We start from the raw sequence: 13,143 nt of genomic DNA on the forward strand, positions 1-13,143 counted from the left end.
TCTTTGCACTTGGAAGCCGGGCAGCCCAGAGTAGGACGGGGATGCAGGCGGCTTGGAGCCCGGGCGCGACCCCTGCTGCCCGTGCCACCTGCGTGAGGAGACGGGACGTCTTGGCTCCTGGGGGAGGTGCTTCTGAGGCAGGAGCTGAAGGTGGTTCAGGAGGGTGCTGGCCCATTTCACAGACGGGGCCAGAGGCCTGTCACTTAGCCCTGGGGGGGAGATGATGGTCCTTCCTTTTAAACCTGGTCTCGTCCAATGTCTCCTGTGAAGGTGGCGATCCTGCAGAGGATTCTGGAAGCTCCAGTGGCCGCAGTTCCTCCCCAAAGGTGGGGGGCCACCCGGAGCCTCACGGTGACCCCGGCCCCGAAGTCATGTGCCGAGAAACATCTGTGCTTCCCCTCGCAGGGGACACAACCCTTCTCTGCCCAAAGAAAACAAAGCTCAGAGGCAAGGAGCCCCCCACCCCCAGCGCTCTGTCCGCGCTCACAAACTACCCGCCCCGGGTCTTGGCTCTGAAAAGTCCTGAGGCAAATCGTTTTTCTGCCAAATTTCAGTCTAAGACGTAAAAAGGCAGACACCAGAAGCAGTAAAAGTGAAAACAGGAAGAAAAGAGGCTTTCTCGGAGGAGGATGGTCTGAAAGGGGCACAGGAGCTGGCCGCCCGCCTGGGGGATGCAAAGCGGGGGGTCCCCCCCTTCGGGCGTTCAGGAGGGCCCTCGCCTGGGATGTCCTGCTCACCCCCACCAGGCCTGAGACCCTGAGTCAGGACCTGTCACCCAGGGCCAGGAACAGAGCCCACTGCCCTTGAAGACCACGGCCCTCCAGTCCTGGCCCCAGAGCTGTCCCCCTCCCTCCCTCCCTCCACCCCTGCACACACGTGTGTGCGCACACACACGTATGTACATGCATCCCTCCATCCACCCAGGTCTGGCGCTGCCCTGCTCACAGGGTCTTTGCAGCATGTGGGGTTGGACAGGACGGTGTCCTGGGTGTCCAGGAGTGGGACGGGGTTTGCTGAGAGGGTCCCGTAGGCCCATGCCACGTCTAGATGCCAAGGGCAATGGAGAGCCTCACCCCGGAGGGGCAGGCCTGGCAGGGAGCAGGGGCTCTGCCCTCATTCGGCATGAGGTGGGGCTCGGGGTGTGCGTGTGTGTGGGGGGGGTGGCATTGTGCCTCAGTTTCCCCAATTCTGCAGCCAGCAGACTACACTTGCAATCCCCACGTCCCGCTGACTCCAATGCCCTCAGGCGTATCTGGATCCTCCGAGGACGCTGGTGTCCACGATGAGTCATGTGGCTCCTCACCCCTGGGTCAGCCGTACCCTCTGCAGGGGCTTGAGCCACCCTGGTGATGCAATGCCGAGTTGGGCCCCGCCCCCCGCCCACCTGGGGAGAACTTGTGGGGGTGGAGCCCTGCCTCTGTGCCTGATCTGGGGCCCTGTGCCCACTTCCTCCCAGCCCAGCTCCGTGCTGTCTGTCCCGTGTTCTCACTGACTGCCCCCGCCCTGTGGTCTGTGCCGAGTGCCCCCCAGGCTCCCCAGCGCCCCCACAGAGGCCCCAGCCTGAGCTGCAGGCAGCCCTGCTCTCTGCAGAGTCCAGGCTGCATCTCCGTGTCTCTACAATGGCAAAATAACATTTCACGAAAACGAATTTAGGAGGTTCCTGAAGGTCTGTAAGTCCCATCACTGAATTCTTTCTGCCCCCCTAGTGCTTCTGCAGGTGGCGATTTCCCTTCCTCGCTGAGCTGCTCCCCCCCGTCTGCGCACACGAGGCCCTACACCTGTCCTCGGAGGACACAGCCAGCCTGCTGCTGCCAGAGGGACAGCTGAGGGGTCTGCGGTCAGGTGCAGAGTGCTCCCCGCGGTGCTGGATGCAGCCCCAGGCCACCCCGGCCTGACGCTGTGGCCGGCCTGTGCCTGGGCTTCCGGGGACCTCGTGCCATTAGCACGTGAGCCTCAGCAGGAGGCGGAGACTCTGGAGAGGGGCCCAGGACTGCCGTGGGGTCTGCAGACGCACCCCCCTCCGCCCCCACTGACTGCCGGGCTGGGCGGTGAAGGGCGTCGGGGGGGTGGGCATGTCTGTGGGGTGCAGAGCTGAACTGGTGAGTTCCCCCTGCAACCCCGGGAGGCAGGGGGCCCATCACTTCCAGTTGCACATGAAACCATGAAGGCTGAGGGGGGACCCTGAGACCACCACCCTCAGGATGCGGCCACAGCTGCCTGATTTACCCTGAGCTCTGCACCACGAGCCCCAGTGTGGCCGCCCGGCATGTTTGCGAGACAGAGGACAGCATCACGAAGCGTGCTCTGTATTCCTGAGGTGAGGCAGGCTCTTCTAAAGCAATTTTCCAAGTGGTGTTTGTGCTGACTGCAACACACAATTATTCCCTTGTTGGGAAAATGAGGAACGCACCCGCAGCCCTGCTCCCACCCTTGCAGGAACCCACCACAGCCCCTGGGATCTGCCAGTCCCGCCAGCAGCCTCCACCCGCTCTGTGCCCGCCCTGAGCACACTGGACCTGCAGCCCACTCCTGCTGGGCTCCAGGAAGGCAGTGGTGTGTATCCGGGCCCTGCCTCAGTGCCAGTCAGTCTCCTGGGCTGTGAGTGCATCCAGCCCCGTGCCCACGAGGCCGGCGGGCAGAGTGGCCACCAGAAGCACTCGGGCCCCGCAGCCCTCTCCCCAAAGCTCTCTTTGAAGGACAGAGGCAGCTTCACCCGGATTTCTGATCACTCTGTGACGTGTTGGAAATTTAAAAGCAAAAGTCCTGGGGCGCCTGGGTGGCTCAGTCAGTTAAGCATCTGACTCTTGGTTTCGGTTCAGGTCATGATCTTGGGGTCGTGAGATCGAGCCCCATGTTGGGCTCCATGCTCAGTGGGGAGTCTGCTGGAGATCCTCTCTCTCCCTCTGCCCCTCCCCCTGCTTGCACATGCTCTCTCTCTCTCTTAAATAAAGAAATCTTAAAAAAATAAAAACAAAAGCAAAAGTCGTGTGCCATGGAGAGCTCAGAGTATCCTCTATTGGGGCTCCCAGGGGCCCAACAGGACAACAGGCTCTTGGGTACCTCAACCGGGCAGTCTCCTGCAACCCTTGGGGGAGTGGGGCCTGGACACGGACGTATTTGTATGGACAGGATTGCTAACTCTGACTCTCCTAAAGCAAGTGTCTATGCAAAGTGCCAGGCTGTGCCCCAGAGAGAATCTTCCTGCATCTCAGCTACGCACCTGGAAACCCACTGAAGCGAGAGGAGACCCGTGAAGCTGTCCTCACACACCCGTGCACATGTTTGTAAACACATGTCGCCAGTGCGGGGTGCTGGGCTCATGGCTCGTGTGCGTGACCTGTGGGGCCCTGGAAGGACACGGATGTAGGTTACCACCTGGAACACCTGCTTTGGCCACAGCAAGCATCAGACGAGGCCAGATGTGAGTCACTCCCCTTGAGAGACATGCCCACGGTTGTGGCTCAGGGAAAGGACATGGAGTGAGAACACACCGTGTGTGCACGTGCGGCCCACGTGCGGCAAGGAAGGGTGCTGTGTGACTCTTCCGTGTGAAAGGTGACGGGAAGCCTGGGGACACCCCCAGGGTGAACGGCCCCGCATCCGGGCATCCAAGCACCTGCCTTGCCGGATGGCACCGTCCCTCTCACGGGGTGACCTGTGCTTCCTGGGACGTAGCATCTGCGGCTGTGCAGACGTCTGCCAGGGCGGCCATCCCTCCGGGGCCTCTCCTTGCCCTGACAACGGGAGGGCGCCAGCCTGCTCCCCGGTCAGCCATGTTCCAGCTGGAAGGCCTCCAGGATCTGCACACGTGGAGGAAGGGACACCTGCCCCCTCCCACCATGCAAGTCCCCCGTCCACGGTTCCCTTAAGTGCAACACAAAATTGGTGCAGACTTGGATTTACCACCTAAGAATTTTAGGAATTTCCTCCCGTCTGAAAACGCGTTCCAAACCTCCCTCCATGTCACAGCCGTGGGGGCGTGAAAGACCTCTGTGCTCCTGAGGGTCGGCTTAGCCTCTCTGCACAGCCCCAACTCCCAGTCCACGGGGCGTCTGGGACAAGGCGAGGGGCCTGGAGCTTGCAGAACCCAGACCTGCTTCCTTTGTGCGGCCCCTTCCTGAGCTCAGGTCCTCCTCTGTCTTCCTGTTGGTCCCAGGGGCTTTCCGCATTCTCCTTCTGGTAAAACTCCTGCCGGTCAGCGGGTGGGAGGCCGTGGAGGGCCCGGCCCCAGCTCGCAGTGGCCATAGCTGGGAAATAGTGCTGGTCGGACACCCTCTCACTTTGGAAAAACACATCCAGCAAATGTAAGTTAATATCCAATTCGACACCTCATCCCTGGAAATTTTATGGCTAAAAACAAAATTTTTGACAGATGGCCCCTGCTTTGTCTTAGAGATGGTGAACACCCAGAGGAGAAGGACCTACTGCGTGCTTCGAAGCCCAGAGGCTTCGGGAGGCTGCTGGCTCCTCCTGAGAAGTGTCCGGAGCACCTCTGAGGCTGGCGGGTGAGGAGGGGCCAGCGCTTAGTGCCCGCAAGGCCATCCTGGGTGCAAGGGGCCGCGATGTCTGTGAGCTTGTGGGGACGTGAGAACCCAGGGTGGGGAAATGTTTTTATCTAAGGAAAAGAGGGACTGCAATCCTGCCGTGCTTGTATTAAAAATGGAACCGTAAGACTCGCTCTGTCCAGGGGAGTGGGGGGCAGGTGGGCCTGAGAGGCTGGTCCTCTTCAAAGGTATCTTTTTGGGCAGATTTGACTTTGGAACCGCATAAATCTGTGCTGCAATTATAAAAGAGAATTGGACCGAAAGCGGTCCCAACACACCAGGGTTTGGGGAAACTGCCTCTTCTGGAGGTGCGCCCACGGTGGGGGGAGGCCTCCTGGGCGGAGGCGCCAGCCTCTTCCCTTCTCTGGAGCGAGCAGGTTCCTCCAACACCGAGCCCCAGCCGCCGCCGCCTCGAGAGGCCCCCAGACCCCGCCCGGCGCTCCCGCCCGCCCCACCCCTCCCCCGCCGCCGCCGCCCTCCAGCTCCCATCCGCCCCCGGGCCGCCCCGCCGGGCTTTCCTGGGCCAGGGGCTTAGGACCCTCGCGACTCGCGACTCGCTGGGGTCCCGGCCAAGGCCCCTCCGCGGCTGGGCCTCCCGCGTGTCCTTCCCAGCCCGGTGTCCGCGGCACCCCATCGGAGCCGAGGGCGGGGAGCGGCCTCCGTGCTCCCCGAGGCTCTGCTCCCGCGGGGCGGGCGCGCTCACCCCCCACTTGCGCGGCCCGCTTCGGAAGCTGCTCGTGCGAGCCCAGTTCTGCTAAAACCAAAACAAATGGTCCGACAGGCGGGGCGTCTGAAAGACCAGACACAGTCTGGAGGATGCTGCGCTGCCCAAGGACAGACTGAGCCCGCGGGGCGGGGACGGGGGCCTGGGGGGGGGGCGGGGGCCGGCGTTGGGGGAGGGGGACTGTGGGAGAGCGGGGGGGGGGGGGGCGGGGGTTGGGGCGGGGCCAGTTCCAGGCACCTGCTGGCTGGCACGAGGAAACACGCGTCTCCGTCTCGATCTTGGGGCTTGAATAAGTGTTCTATTGTAATTAAGACAAGAGGAGAAACAAAATAAAAACCACGATAGTAGATAAGCTGTCCAATATCTATTCAGCACCAAGTGGGGCATCCCATTAGGCGGGTCAGGTGTAACAGGCACACCCATCACAAAACTAGGGCCTGGTGCTGGGCGGCGGAGGCTTGCTGTCGCTGTTCTACACCCGGGTGGCACCGCGCCCCTGAACGTCGCTGGCGTTTGCTCCACCTGCTGAGACGAGAGCTCAGCCCAGAGAAGGGCCCGAGGCCGGCTTGAACTTTCAAATGTGCTGGTTCCTGGGGGTGTTACTACCCCTGGCGCCCAACCGCCTGCCCTGGGGGGCCGCGCGACAGCCCCCACCCCCATGCCACAGCACAGTCTAGGCGACATCCCCCCAAGTCCGAGTGGACCTGGGCAGCCGCCGGCGACCGCTCCGGGCCACGCCACACTGCTGTCCTCACGGCTCCAACCTGTCAAACCCTCTTACCTTTGTGGTTTTTCTTTGCCGGAGCCACTGGGAGCAGCACCAGCTCAGCTGCAGGGCGGTGGGTCCGCGCTCAGCCTCGCACTGTGCCGAGGCCTCGAGGGAAGGCTGAGCGCACACCTGGTCTTGTCAGCCAGGGCTGTCCTCTGTCTCTACTCAGATGTCCCATTTAATCCTGCCCTTCCAATGAAAACTATGTTAAAGCAGCAGACGTGCTGATGTTGGTGAGAAGCAGCCTGGACAGCAGCCCCCCCAGACGGCCCTGCACCTCACCTGCCGCACGGAAGCTCCACCGAGACTCGCGTCTCCACACGGCAGAACAGCGGCAAGACGACACGAGCCGCTGACCCTGAAGTCCAGGTTTGTGTCTGAGCAGCAGGGTGACCTGTGCGAGGTGCAGACAGGCCTGCCAGGCAGGCAGGCGGTGTGCGGGCCCAGGCGCCCCGGCGGTGGGAAGCTCCTGGGCAGTTTGCAAGCCCGTCTCCCAGCAGGAGCACGGCGGTCAGACCTCCCGACAGCCCAGGCTCGGACCCGTCCGACTGCTGCTGCAGGTGGAGTGGGAGCCGGAGGATGGCCTGCACGTCACGACTGGCCAGTCTCATGCTGGAGACCGTCATGCACTTACATAACATTCGCAGAGAGAGACACATGCCAGGACTGGGGATTCTAGAACACTGAAACTTCCGGAAACGGAACCAACTCAGCACAAGCGCCCCCACTGTGAGACGTCACACTCCGCCTGCAGCCCGCATCTGCCCGCCGGACGCGGAAGCCGCACAGGGCCTTGGGCCCTCCGAAAGGCCAGTGTGGGACATGGCCCGGCCAGAGGGGCAGGAAGCCAGACGTCACCTGACAAGGCACCTGCCTGTGCCTCAGGCTCTCCAGGTGCAGAAGGGGGTCGTCTCCTCCCCGTCCTGTTATACACCTGCCCGCGCTGTGAGCCTGACCTCCGTGAAAGAACACAGACCAAGTTTTTCGACAAGTTTTAGGTAGTTGCACCATAAAGGATTATGACTAGCTCTAGAAGCCTCTTTCCAACCCTGTGTGGTCCTGACTAGTTGCTCTCCTCAACAGAGCATGCGCGTCCCACCCACCCGGCAGGACTCAGGCACAAAACTCATCTCTGGAGACCGGTCACTGCCGAACAGCATATGTGAGTCGGGAGCACCCACGTGACCGTGGCCGTTCCGAACCCCGTGGCCATCCCCGTGTGGGGGGCCTGTGTGCAGAAGGTGGGGCTCGACGTACTGCAGACCCACCCAACCCCCCGAGCCTTCCACAGCGAGCCAACACTGGCGTTCTAGGGAACATTTAAGGTAATAAAAAGAGCAAAGTTTCAAACATATCACATATATGCTGCCCCAGATAATCAGAAAAATACTTTATTCAACTGTATTACTTTATTCCATCAAGAAGAACAGACTGCTTCTACTGTGTAACGTCCTGCTGGTGGCGAGAGAGCCCCAGGTGGACGGACACGGGCAGGACCTCGTTCACCTTCCGTGCGTGGCTGCCCCGAGGCCGGCAGACCCTGCAGAGCACGGGAGCCGTGAGCCGAGATGCACACACACGTGAGCACCACTCACCAAAGCTCAGAAGCAAGTTCTCAGGAACATTCAACATGTTTTGTGTCTACTCCTCCCATACACACTCAAAACGTGCTCCACACACACTTTTCAAAGCAGGGCACACTTGCCTAAATGCTGCTTCTGCAGCAGTGCGGAGATGCTGATGGGTGGCCTGGGGGCCAGCGTCTGGGAGCCCCGAAGGCTGGGCGAGCCCCCTCTTCCCGCTCGGCCGGGGGCCAGGGGCGCTGCCGGCGGGAACAGCGCCTTGCAGGGGACCGGCAGCGGTGGGATCCTAGGAGTCAATTCAACAGACACACATCGACCAGGCCCCTTGGGAGCAGGTTTATGCCCAGAGCCAGACCCTCCTCTGTGCTGGTGCCCCCCAGCAGGGAGGGCCCAGCTCCCCAGGGGGTGGGGATGGCCTCTGGAATCAGGGCAGAGGGCACACAGACGTGGCTCCGGGCGGGCTGGGGGAAGACGAGGAGCTCCGTGGCTGGGCTACCCCAGAGGACAAAATGTGTGCTCACCCACCAGCATCGAAGGCCATTAGGAGCTTAGGTAAGGAGGGGGGGCGTCCACATTTAGGGACCACCTGCCCTGGAGGGCTGAGACAGAGAGCCTGGCGTAGAGACCCCGGTGGGGGTTCCAATATGCAGCAGAGAATGGGGGCCCCCAGTGTCAAAGATGAAGAGTCAAGGGAATTGTCCATTCAGGGTTGGTACACGGCAGCCAATCCAGCCCTACCTGCTTCTGTAGACAGAGTTTTAGCGGGACAGCTGCATCCGTTTGTCTACTTACCTCTACGACCTTGTCTGCACGATGGCAGAGCGGAGAACATTTACTACCTGCCCTTTACAGAAATGTCTGCCGACCCTAGTCTGTTCCTGTGATAAGATATCTTGTAGCCGTGAAACGGCTCTTTTGGAGTTTTTAGTAACAAGGTAACTGCCTAAGTTACATTTTAGCTTCAAAAAAGCAAAACGTGACGTGGTCTACACGATGTCATCTTACTCAGAACACGGACAAATGGGTTTAAAAGGCAATCCCCTTAAGGCTCACAGCCTTATCTGTGGTGAGCAGGGCGCTCCCACACCTCCCGCTGGGACGTCTGTGGCGCCGCGAGACATCATACCGGAGAGCCTGGGACACGCTGCTGTGACCGGGCGTCGGGCCGAGGCGCGAGATGCTGCCTGCAGTGGACAGGATTAAAAGGTGAACGTGTGCAGCTCCAGGAAGGCAGACGGCCCCCGGCTGTCCCCTGGCACATCCCCGACGTACTGTTCTCCACGCCCTTCCCGACGGGACAGGTGCGTCCACAGGATGGGAGCAGAACATCTCACGTCCAGGGCTTTGTGCCCCGTGCGCCGCAGGTGCTCAGGGAACATGCAGACCAGCAGAGCCGGGCTGGGGCTGCTCAGCCCTGCGGAGCCTCAGTCTGACCCCGTGCTCTGGGCTGCGGGCCTGGCAAGGGAGGGCACTCAGTAATGTTTGGAGACCTGCACTCTGCCCTACACTCTGTCTTGGCTCCCGTTAGTCTGAGAACCACTGGGAGGAAAAGCACTTCTAGAAGCTTCCAGCTCTGATGAGCGCCTCAGTGCCAGGACTAGCCTCGTCTCCACCCACACCATGAGATATTACACTCCCGAATTTCTGCTGACATCCTCCGTGCTAAGAAGCAACTTCCTTTAAAGATGTAAACAGCCCCTGGTGTGCATTAGTCATAGCAGGGAGCAAATTTGAAGACTACTCTCGTTTAATACCCGAACTCTTTGCGTCCAGATTTTGGGAGAATTTTAACAGAAGAATGGCAGGGAAAGAAAGGAGGACAGCATTTGGGATCTCCATGTGTCCTTCTGTGATTGAAGAACCTGGATCAGAGAGAGGCAGTGCTTTTCACAGGGCTGCACAGCACCAAGTGGCCAATGGGGTCGTCTCTGTGCCGCTGGGCTGTGTGGACCGCAGGAGGACTCCGCTCACTGGCGGCTCCCAGGACTCCTGAGTGTGCAGGTGACCCTCAGAAGCTCTGCAGAATCATTGAGAATCAGGGAGACAAAGTGTCTCACGTGTTTTATTTTCTGTATTTTGTGATGGTCTGACACCGTGGGGCCTTGCTTATCCTGGAGAGACCACCCCTCCCAGGGCTAGCTGACTCCCAGAGAGTAATGATTTGTCTGTAAACCCGCCTCTGACAGGAAATCTGACCCCCCAGAGCCTGTGCTCTGAATCACCCCCCACCTTTCACACTCTGCCCTAACCACCTGAGGCCAGCATTGGACGCGGGACAGCGCCTACCCCTGCCCCGCAAACTGCTAATATGACCCCAACTAAGCAATCCCAAACCTCGTCGATCCCACTGCCCGCCACTCTTCCTGTGAAGACCACCCACCCCCGCCCGATGGACCCAGGGATCCCACGTGGGGCCCTGTGGGGCAGCCTGCCCCCTGCTTCTAGGAGACTGTGCGGAAAACTTCATCTTGCTTGGCGGCCCCTCCTGGTCTGTGGGCCACACGACTGATTAAGTAAATCTCAGTATATTTTAACATGGGGCAGAACCATGACAGTAATGGTGGGTTACATACTCAACACAATTACGGTCGACTGAAACAGCGTCTTACTCTTTACAGTAATTTGTGGACAGAACAGTTATCAACGGAGATGAGGAAGCAGAGGCCCTCAGGTCAACCCACAGGGGCCGTGCGAGCCTGAGCCCAGCACGGTGGGCGCCCCTGCACACAGCCGAGGAGGACCGCGTGACTCGGCGGGGTGTGAGGAGCAGAAAACCGTCCCAGGCCTTATGGGAACTCAACAGCATGGCAGGACCAGGCACTCGGGTGCTGAGGTGTCCCCCTGCTTCAGCCCACCTGAAAACAGGTGGTCAGACTGATGCTCCACTACCAACAAGACGCCCACAAGTCAAGACCTGTAATTCTTGTTCAAGGAAGCGGTGCTGTTGAATGCACTTTAGAAAGATCTCGGGGCGCCTGGGGGGCTCAGTCGCTAAGCATCTGCCTTCGGCTCAGGTCATGATCCCAGGGTCCTGGGACCGAGCCCCGCATCGGGCTCCTGGCTCCGCGGGGAGCCTGCTTCTCCCTCTCCCACTCCCCCTGCTTGTGTTCCCTCTCTCACTGTGTCTCTATCAAATAAATAGATAAAATCTTAAAAAAAAAAGAAAAAAGAAAGAAAGAAAAAGATCTCCAAAGAGGGCAAGTCTCATTACCCAGAACATGGGAAAACTCATCCCCCTGTGATGCCAGATGGACAAGGGCATTTCTGAATGGGGCAACATGCTGCAAAAGCAGGCAATGGGGTGTGGTTGGTGATGGGGAGGAGCCCCGGGCCATGGGGAATGGAGGACCTGTGCCCAGGGGCAGAGAGACACCCATAGTTCCCCCACTCATTCCAATGTGCTCATCAAGAAGGGGCCCAGGCTGCCCAGGAGCTGAGACCAGCGGACCTCATGAGAGCGAGGATGAACCCCGACACAGCCGTGCAACACCAACTGCGAGCCCACCAGTGACAGACAGCAGCAGCTCCGCATGCTCCCGCAGGGCCCTGGCGAGTCCGCGGGACGCTGCCGCCCAGCCCAGAGTTGAGTCAGGGATGGAGGTGAGTGCCAGGGAGAGGCTGTGCCATGGGACTCCGGTGGCAGACAGCACTCGCGTGTGGAGTGAGTACCCGCAGAGTGAGGTGGGGACAGCTGAGAGCTGCTGGTGCAGAGCAGGCTCCCAGCACACCGCATCCGCACAAGAGACAAGACAGGCTTGAAAAAGAGGGTAAGGCTAGAGGGCTCCCTGCACAAAAAGAAGATCTACAGCGGCAGAAGAAAAGCAACTCATCACACGCAGAAGAATGACATGACTTACAGCTGACTCCTTACCAGAAATGAAGGAGCGCGAGGCAGGGGGAAGCCTCCACAGGGCTAGAAATGGTGGGCCAGGAACTCTATAGCCAGTGAAGTGACCCTTCAAGATGCAGACAAAATGAAGACATTCAGAGGTGGACAAAGACTGAGAATCCACTGCCAGCTGACAAGCCCTACAACAAAATGGTGCTTCAGGCTGAAATGAAATAAGAGCCATCAGTAATTTGAATCCATGGGAAGGAAGGAGGAACCCTGGAAATGGTAAAAATGCAGTACAAGTAAAGAATGTGTGTATGTGACTTTGTTTTCTCTTATGATCTTTAAGAAATCTGACATTGTTTTAAAGAAGTAATTAGGAGGATACTGTGTTACTGGGTTTGTAATACTATGAATGCTATATGTGTTATTATGTGTTATATATAGCATATGTAGTTATACTTAATAGGACATCATGAAGCAGGGGAGGAACTGTAAGGGAGCAGTGAATTTCACCAGAGTTAAGTCAGTATTCACTTAAAGTAGATTATGATAGGGTGCACGGTGGAATTCCTAGGCAGTCACTGAGAAAATAACAGAACACGTTGTAAAATATCAACAGAGAAATCAAACGTGTGTTAGTGGGCTCAGCTGTCACAACACAACACTACAGGCTGGGGCTTAACCAGTGGACATTTATTGTTCATAGTCATGGAGGCCGGCTGGGCGTTTAGGAAGGGCCTCTTCCTGGCCCGTTGATGGCCATCTTCTGTGTGCTCATGTGATCTCTTAGTGCACGTGCATAGAGAGTGAGTGAGCTCTCTGGTGTCTCCTCTTTTTGTTGTTGTTTTATGGTTTTGTTGACACAATGTGCCTTCCCCGCCCCCCCCCCCCACGCCGTGTGTCTCTTATAAGGACACTAACCATATCAGATCAGAGTCCCACCCTATGACCTCATTTACCTCCTAAAGGCTCTGTCTCCAAATACAGTCATGTGGGGGGTTAGGGCTTCAACCTATCAATTTTGAGGGGATACAATCCAGTCTGTAGCAGAATGATACACTAAAAATATTTAATGCAAAAAACAGTTAAGGAGATACAGACAAACAACAAATCCCAAGACATACAAAAAACAACAGCAAAATGGCAGACATATATCCACACATGCTGATAATGTATTAACCCTCAATGGACCAAACACTCCAGTGAAAAGGCAGACAGTATAAGAATGGATCAGGCAACAAGAAAAGCAACATCTGATACTGTCTGCAAGAGGTATGCTTTGGATTCACACATAAATGGGTTGAAAATAAAAAAGAATGGGAAAAGATATGCCTTGTGGACTGAAGAGAATTCCACCATCAAAAGCAATTACTGAAGCATAAGTTTATCTATAAAAGACCTATACACTGAAAGCAACAAAAGATCCCCTGGATAAATTAGACATCTAGAAGTGGAGAGACAGGCATGCCATGCTGATGGATTCAAAGACTCAAAACTGTTAAGACAGCAGTTCTCCCCCAAACTGATGTGCAGATGCAACACAATTCCCATCAAAATCTCAGCAGCCTTTTTTTGGTAGAATCTAACAAGTGGATCTTAAGATTTATGTAAAAATGCAAAGGACCTAGAATAGCCAAAATCATTTTGGTAAATTAAGAACAAAGTCAGAGGGCTTACATTGATTTCAA

At 57.8% G+C, this 13,143-nt stretch overlaps 1 protein-coding gene across 1 annotated transcript in view; it reads right to left on the bottom strand.

The window, feature by feature from the left end:
• Positions 1-7,412: 7,412 nt before the first annotated feature.
• The window catches only part of RNF212 (ring finger protein 212), a 39,109-nt gene continuing 33,378 nt past the window's right edge, over positions 7,413-13,143 (bottom strand). Inside the window, exons 10-11 of the mRNA XM_078068284.1 lie at positions 8,747-8,804; positions 7,413-7,906 (exon numbers count right to left, since the gene is read on the bottom strand). Of these exons, the coding sequence (XP_077924410.1) occupies positions 7,723-7,906; positions 8,747-8,804 (242 nt within the window). The 3' untranslated portion in view covers positions 7,413-7,722. The remainder of the gene's footprint in view (positions 7,907-8,746; positions 8,805-13,143) is intronic.

This window comes from Halichoerus grypus, chromosome 3 (genome assembly GCF_964656455.1).
Source record: "Halichoerus grypus chromosome 3, mHalGry1.hap1.1, whole genome shotgun sequence".
Lineage (NCBI taxonomy): Eukaryota > Metazoa > Chordata > Mammalia > Carnivora > Phocidae > Halichoerus > Halichoerus grypus.